Source organism: Papaver somniferum, chromosome 5, assembly GCF_003573695.1.
Source record: "Papaver somniferum cultivar HN1 chromosome 5, ASM357369v1, whole genome shotgun sequence".
In the NCBI taxonomy this organism is placed as follows: Eukaryota; Viridiplantae; Streptophyta; class Magnoliopsida; order Ranunculales; family Papaveraceae; genus Papaver; species Papaver somniferum.
The window spans coordinates 152,162,813-152,171,239 of NC_039362.1; the positions used below are offsets into that span (position 1 = coordinate 152,162,813).

Sequence of the window (8,427 nt, forward strand, 5' to 3'; positions counted from 1 at the left end):
ATTGTTGTCTCTTGTTGTTGGCCTATTCGTCAGTTAAACGTTAAAAATGCATTTTTGCATGGTTTCTTGGATCAAGAGGTCTACATGTCTCAGCCTCCGGGGTTTGTCGACAAAAGATATCACAATCATGTTTGCAAGTTGAATAAAGCTATATATGGGCTAAAACAAGCTCCTATGGCTTGGTTTCAACGGTTCACTTGTTATCTCTGTGAATTGGGTTTTGTTGCTTCCAAGTCAAATGCTTCTATGTTTGTTCGCAAATCTTCCACCGGTGTTTTGTTACTTCTTTTATATGTGGATGATATCATTATTACAGGATCTGACTCTCGCTATTTTACTCATCTGTTGGTGGCTCTCAAGCAACAATTTTCTATGACAGATTTGGGTGATCTACATTTTTTCCTTGGCATTGAGGCACACAGGTCTTCTTCTGGTTTTCATTTATCTCAAACACGTTATACTCTTGACATTCTTCAGCGTGTTGATTTATTGACTGCGAAGCCAGTTTCTACTCCTATTTACCGCGGGTGCAAAACTGTCATCTCATGAGGGTACCTTATTTCCTGATGCTACTCTATATCGCAGTTTGGTAGGTGCATTATAGTACTTAACAATGACTAGGCCGGATATTACTTATGCTTTCAATCAGGTTTGTCAATTTATGCATGCTCCTACTGTCATTCACTTTCTTGCGGTTAGAGAATTCTTCGTGATCTCAAAGGCACGCTAGGCATGGGTTTATTTTTTAAGTTCATCCTCCTGTTTTCAAATTTCTGGCAGCTCTTCTCATATTGTTTATGCATACAGTGATGCTGATTGGGATGGTAACCTAGATGATCGTCATTCCATAGCTGGCACTTGTGTTTTTGTTGGTCCTAATTTAATCTCTTGGTCTTCCAAGAAACAGCCTACGGTTTCTCGTTCTAGTACAGAAGATGAATACCGTGCCTTAGCTCTTGCTGCAGCTGAAGTTATTTGGATACTGTATATCTTGAATGATTTGGGTTTATACATCAAGCAACCACCTATTCTATTCTGTGATAATATCAGTGCTACATACATGGCTTCTAATCCTGTCATACATTCTCGTGCTAAGCATATTGATATTGACTATCATTTTGTTCGAGAACGTGTTGCTCGTGGCTCTTTAATTGTTCGTTACATGCCTACTCAACATCAACTTGCAGACCTTCTTACCGAAGGAATTCTCAATCCAAGGTTTCGTTATCTGTCGTCCAAGCTTTCACTTCAGGATGCTCCACGTTCAGCTTGCGGGGGGTGTTAACGCAAGACACAGTTGGTGTAACATAGGGTCATTCTGATGTCTATGGATTATGTTGTACCTTAGTGTATCTTATTGTTAACTTGCCTGAAGAGCAAACTATGTACTCCTTGATTAATATAAATACATATCTCAAACCCTGTTTAGGGTTAAGAGTGATCATAACCCATTAATTCCAAGTTATATTTTCCGTTTTTTCTTTTCATTTTTGAAGTTGAAAACAGTTTCTAAATACTATCCGAACATAATGCAATTGAACTACAACAATTAAACTGCAACACTTACACAAGAGGCATGAGGTGCAACCTATCATTTTATGATGTGATCTCGTAGATGTAAACTAGTGCTTCCTCCGTTTCTGGAAAAGTGTTACTTTCACTTTTTCAATTTAGCTTATTTTTAGATTAAAATGAAAAAGTGAAAGTACCTCTTTTTCCAGAAACAGACGTAATAATAATTTTGATAACTAATTTAGTATTTGCCATTTGGAAGCCTGAACTTGTGGTCAAAATTTGACACCTCGTAGGTACATTCTTTTCACATGTTATATAAGTTTCCCAAGTACTAGGGATGTGCACATTCCCAACAATGGCTTCTCGATTCTAATCTATATGGGCAATAAATCTATTCCACTTGTCTCTATTATTCATGTATATGACCTCTAATATCAATTTTTATTCAAGTACAACTCGTTATCACCTACACTTGAGGAGAGTGAGAGGGTAGATTTTGCCTCCTCCCCCACTTGAATGGACACTAAATTCTCCATGTCGCAAGACAAGCCGATGGTGTGCGAGTATTACCTCATGTATATTGTTGGATACTTCAAAAATTATTTAAGATTCAAAGCATCTTCATAGATTTTTGGCATGAGATCCTCTTATATTTTGTGTTTTATGACTCTCCATTTAGCTAAGTCTTAGATGTCCTCATACACCCAACCATTGAAGTTTGTATGATTGGAGAGGGACGAAAGAAAGAAAGAAATAAAAGCCGAAGAAGCAAACTAATTTTTTTATCCAAGGAGAAACCAATCATATGCACTTGGGAGATGAAAAGTCAAGAGTGTTAGGTAGAAAACGCAGAGGATGTCGCATTCCCATCCTATGTCCTAGAAGGCTACATCCGGGACTCTCCCTCTGCGTATAAAGCTTGGTTTATCGCATTATGTTTCACAATCACTCTCTTGCAAACGCGGTGCCCGCTTAGTCAATGCATATGCTCGGAAATTCACTTCTATGGGAATGTGCACAAAATGCAAATTCAACTTTATCGCAAGATTCGCAACTTCTTTGCACCTCATCCATCAAGTGCATGTATGTGCTGCCGCCTACCGTCGTACAAGTATATAAGCAACAAGTTCCCTACTAGTGAGGCAAAATATGACAAGAAAAAGAATTAAAAAAGAGTTGATTAACTCTTTTGGTTGGAACAAAGGATCGTAATCTAGGGCCAAAATTGATATTGGTTTGAAACTTTGAACTAGGCCTGTCGGTCTTAGGTACGCCGATGCATATATTTTATATTTTAAGTATTGTTTACACTTAATGTTGCGGGAGGGATTTGATCATATGAGGCAAACTGAGACACGTGCGTGAATTCTTTTGACTCAAACAACATTTTCGATCTAACAACATCATAATTAACAGTCAAACATATACGTAATTGTGATGATACTTGACAAGATATTTTTTCTCCGATGCAGATAAATCAAAAATTTCTTTTTTTCCGAACTTATTTTCACTTTGACAAAGTGGAGTCTAGCTTTGACATGTGGAGTGTAACTCATATCGGAATCAGATAAAGCAATGCGGAACAACCTTATTTAAGACCGGCATGTGTCTGATGGGACTTAAAGACCCTTTATCACACACCAGTAGTTGGATCGGAATATGGGTCATTTATCCAAATATTTTTAAAACATGGTTCTAATGGACGAGTAAAAATTAGTATGGGTGAAATGGACGTCAAAAAAGTAGCAAGAATGAAACTGGATTCATCCTGACTTAAACTTTAAAAAGAGATAGGATGAAACTGGATGCATCCTAATGGTAAATTAAAAATAAGAAAAAGTATTTGAAAATGGGTATGATGAAACTGTTTACATCCTAGCTAAACTGTTTTTACATTCTCGTCCATTTAAACAATATCAAACTTTACATGTTTTTTTCACCCAGAAATTATTGATTTTGGTTTTTTTAACCAAATTTGTATAGTCCGATTTAAAACATCATTTTTGCCTTTAACTACTCCAACATGAGGTGCCCTTAGGCTAACCCTATGAAAACGAACCTAAACTGGGTTTTAACGGAACAACTCGTTAGATTAACCAGTCGGCCTATTGTGAATGGATAATCTGAAAACGAGTCGTTAGCCGAGACTCCAATGCCTAGTAGTAAATTTCATGTACATGTTTCTGCTCTCAGCTCACACCCACCATGTGCACATCTAAACTGCTTAGTAATTCGATAGTTCACTTTTAGTATGCTTAAAAGTAACTGATAAGGCTTAGCTAAAGCCGGCATACTAATTAGTTGGCTTAATAGTTCTTAATTACAAGTAACCGGCTTCTTAATTAGCAGTAAAACCGGCTCCATAAATTGCCGATTTTAACTACCTTCCGTTTCCGTATGACTTGCCCCCTGAAAGTTGAATTATAACGTCTTACTTAAATTGGCAAATGAACTTGGCCCTCGCAAGGATATGACTTCCACGTGGTGAACCTTCTTAATCCGAGACAGTCCCTAGACCCTAGTCTTTACCGAAAATGTGTATCCTATCTGGTATTCTACCAGTCTGCTCTGTTTTTCCTCTTCCATTCTCTAGTCTTTACTCGAAAAGACACACTACAATTTTTCATTTTTAAAACCCAAATAATAATTATTCTAAGGAAAAACCCCAACCTTTTTTAATTTTTTGGCTTAAAAAAAGCAGGGCAATAAAAACCCCTTGGCATTTGCTCATTACCAACGCCTGAGTCCTGACTCTCTTATATCTTCCCTTCTAACCTCCACTCTCTCCACTACACTCTTTACTCTCCTCCTCTCTCTCTACTGAAATCTCATTAACACCAAAACCAGAGTTAGCACAACAAGTAACCCTTGAAAGTATTACTGACTTTAGTTTTTCTCTTAACTTATTATGATGAACATGATTACTGACGGTCATGGCAAAGAACCAGAAGATTGTTCACTCAAAAAGCCTCCTTCTATTCTTCAGGTAATCTAATCAAAACCCCTTTTCTCTCTTTCTATCTCTGTCTCTTGTTTCTTTTTCTCTAACTCCGTTTTCTTTTTCTATTCTCTGTTTTTTTGCTGGTTATAGGTTGTGGAAGAACTGAAAGAACTGTGGGGTATGGCTATACCGATAACAGCAATGAACTGCGTGGTATACATAAGAGCTATGGTTTCAGTTCTGTTTTTAGGAAGATTAGGGAGTTTAGAACTAGCTGGTGGAGCTTTATCGATAGGCTTTACAAATATAACAGGGTACTCTGTTTTAGTTGGATTAGCTTCAGGTTTAGAACCAGTTTGCAGTCAAGCTTTTGGGTCCAAAAATTGGGATTTATTATCACTCTCTTTACAACAAACCATCATAATCTTACTAACAGCAAGTATACCCATAAGTATATTATGGATAAATCTTCAATCTATCATGCTTTTCTTAGGCCAGGATGCATCAATAACCTCAATGGCTGCAACATATTGTCTCTACTCACTTCCTGATTTATTAACAAACACATTATTGCAGCCACTGCGAGTTTATCTAAGATCACAAGGGATTACTAAACCGATGATGTATTGTTCAGTTCTAGCTGTTTTGTTTCATGTACCATTAAACATGTTGTTAGTGATGGTAATGAAATTAGGAGTACCTGGTGTAGCAATGGCATCAGTGTTAACGAATTTGAATATGGTAGTTTTGATGTCTGGGTATATTTACGTATCAGGGAGATGCAAGTTAAAATGGACATTTGGGTTTAAGAATGTGATTAGTGGGTTAGGTCCATTGTTGAGATTAGCTATACCAAGCTGTTTAGGGATTTGTCTTGAATGGTGGTGGTATGAGATTATGATTGTCTTGGCTGGTTATTTGCCTAATCCTACTATTGCTGTTGCTGCCACTGCCATACTCATTCAGACTACTAGCTTGATGTACACTGTTCCTATGGGTTTAGCTGCTTGTGTTTCTACCAGGGTAAGTACAATACAAATTTCATTAACAAAGTTTAATTGTACTTATCAAAGTTATCTTCACCATTTCTTAGGTATGATCAGCATTTTGATAATCCATATGGTACTTTAAAGTAATTTGATATCTATTTTTTATGATCCAGATGGTACTTGGAGAAAGCAATTCTTTTTTGTGTGCCTTTACCAATGTCTAGTTTGCATATAGCACTAGACACTAGTAGGATTTTTATATCTGGTGCGAAACATGATGCAGAATTTGATCAACAAGGGCCACATATTTATTTATTTTTTGGTTGATGCTGCTGCAGGTAGGGAATGAGCTGGGGGCAGGAAAACCCTACAAGGCGAAACTAGCAGCTCTGGTAGCATTAGGGTGTGCTTTTATCATAGGGATCATGAACGTGACATGGACAGCAATATTAAGAGACAGATGGGCAGGATTCTTCACTAAAGATGAACTAGTTGGCGTATTGGTGGCAGCAGTAATGCCTATAATGGGGCTCTGCGAGTTAGGAAACTGTCCACAAACAACAGGTTGTGGTGTGCTGCGTGGAGCTGCAAAACCTGCAGTTGGTGCTAGGATTAACCTGGGTTCTTTCTACTGTATTGGCACACCAGTTGCTGTTGGTTTAGCGTTCTGGTTGAATGTAGGGTTCAGTGGACTTTGGTATGGATTATTATCTGCACAGGCTGCTTGTGTTGTTTCCATCTTATATGTGATTCTGTTGAGAACTGATTGGGAAGCTGAAGCGTTGAGAGCTAGGAAGCTCACATCTGTTGAAATAACGACTATGAATGGTACTTGTCATGGTGGTGGTGGTGGTGAAAAGGAAGAGAAAGAAGGGCTATTAAATGCGGAATATGTTTAGCTTTTGTGTGTGCAGAGAAAAGGACCTGAGAGACAGAGAGTGTGTGGGTAGGGTGGCGGAGGGAGGGAGGGAGGGATGTTGATGTTGGAACTTGTAATAATCTGATTAGTTATTGCTTGAAGCCTGCTTGGATATGCACACAGTCTTAATTTGCAGAAAGGAAACGGAAAGAGACTATTTATTTATTTCCTCTTGTTTTGTTGTGTTAGCTAATTATTAAAGAAACTGCAACTTTTTATTCTGAGTAAGTTTTGTCGTTTTGGTTGGTGCTGCTGCTGTTACTCGAATATATGGACGGATGGATGGACGGACGGATGGGGATGTGTGAAAGTGAAAATATACATTATTAACCAGGAGGGGTCTGTCTGTGGTGGATGGTGCCTTTTGGGTATTGTTTTTTATCGTTCTAGTTTGATGAGGATATTTGGTGTCCAATTTTGTGTGACCTCATAGTCACAGAGGTGCTCCACATCCCTATATACATCAATGGTTCTTCGTTGATTAGGTACTAAAATTAAAATCGCTCATTTTGGCATCCCCTAAACACCCCAAATTTCATTTATTCACAAAATTTGAATGATTAGAAGTGGGATAGTATCATTCATCACAAGACAAATTACAACAAATAGTACTAACTAATGACCTGAGAAGAAAAAGATCGGTGAACAGCGAAAGCACCAACATTGTGCAATCCAAAGAGAGGAATATAATTTTGGAGTAGTTTCCAACCATTTTGTTAAGATTTTGTCTTGAGAAAAACATGCTCTCATAAGCAAGGAGCAATTTGCCCAATATTTTGATGATGACTTGTTCTTCACAAGTATCCAAAGCTTGCCGGAAATTTAAATCGTCAACCATCATAAGCCCACTTAAATCTAACCAAAAAAGATGACGAAGAAACACCGTAAAGGTGCAGATAAGGAGTGCAGAACACACATAAAAAATAAATCGATAATTGACAATAACCCTAGAAGCTAGGTCTGAGAGAAATAAGATTAGGGTTATCTTCAACATATAGAAAATTAGGCTTGCAGAGTTGAATTGAAGAAGAGGAGCGTCAGAACAACTGGGTCTCCATTAACTATCGAATTGAAGACGAAATGAGTGATTTCTATGTATAATTAGAGAATGCAGTGTGATGTGAAAGGGCATGCCCGGATTAGCCGGTGCACCAAGCAGTAGATTTATTTTCAGTATCCTCATCATGTTCTAATTTAATAACTAGGGTTTAGATGAAACCATTATTTTATTGCTAAGTTTAATTCATGTTTGATATTTTTCTTATTGTGCTTTATGGTTTAGGATAGACTAAACACTTCAGCATTTTACTGTCACAGTGTATGTCATGCATCCATTGTAGTTAGAATACTTCTATGTTGAATGTGTTGCAACTCATGCTTAACAGAGTGTTGTTAGATCCTTTGATTAGTTGTGCCTTAATCAGACAGTTAATACTTTGGAGGGATACCTGAGTTACGATTAGAATATCCATCTTAGGTTGCTTAATCATCTAAGTGATTGATCTGTGGTTAGTTTTAATATGAGAAGATAACTAATACTAGGATTAAGTAATTATCTTAGTTCATACTAAACCATCCATTTTAGACTGCCCTTAGATATGCAACAGACTAGAATCTTCACTGCTATCTGGATAGTCGGCAGAACCTAGAAGTTCACGGTTGTCTATTGTAAGGGACAAAAATAGTATTGAGACAGATTTGACTCAGTGTAGGTTAAATGGTGGATCCGGCTGCCCTAATACCCCATTTATCAGCTTGTTTACAGTATTTTTTTTGCACTCATAATTGTATTCTGCTTTCTTAGTTTTATCTCTGCCAAGTCGTATCGACAAAACCTCAGTATTGATACCCCTTGTTTAATTAGTAATAGTAAAACTTAGAAGTTTAGCTTCGCATTGTAACAAATCCCTGTGGGATCGACCTATATTAACCGTATCTATGTTATAGACACTGCGCCTGCAGTTAATTGTAGATACCTTTCCGGACCTACCAGAATAGAATATGGAAAAAGAAAACTACACCTTCTATTAATACTTTTATTTGGAAAGCATCTCATTTTATTC

At 37.4% G+C, this 8,427-nt stretch overlaps 1 protein-coding gene across 1 annotated transcript; it reads left to right on the forward strand.

Moving 5' to 3' along the window:
- The first annotated feature begins 4,267 nt into the window (after positions 1–4,267).
- Positions 4,268–6,386, forward strand: LOC113277988 (protein DETOXIFICATION 54-like). The gene is made up of 3 exons (XM_026526942.1): positions 4,268–4,501; positions 4,607–5,479; positions 5,784–6,386. The coding sequence occupies exons 1-3, from the start codon at positions 4,424–4,426 to the stop codon at positions 6,342–6,344; spliced, it is 1,512 nt and encodes a 503-aa protein (XP_026382727.1). The 5' UTR covers positions 4,268–4,423; the 3' UTR covers positions 6,345–6,386.
- Positions 6,387–8,427: the final 2,041 nt, after the last annotated feature.

What these genes read in the sequence shown, in the direction of transcription:
- LOC113277988 (XM_026526942.1), top strand. Translation starts at nt 4,424, where the DNA reads ATGATGAACATGATTACTGACGGTCATGGCAAAGAACCAGAAGATTGT. An exon ending in AGCCTCCTTCTATTCTTCAG is followed by an intron (nt 4,502 to 4,606) that starts GTAATCTAATCA and finishes TGCTGGTTATAG; the next exon opens with GTTGTGGAAGAACTGAAAGA. An exon ending in CTGCTTGTGTTTCTACCAGG is followed by an intron (nt 5,480 to 5,783) that starts GTAAGTACAATA and finishes ATGCTGCTGCAG; the next exon opens with GTAGGGAATGAGCTGGGGGC.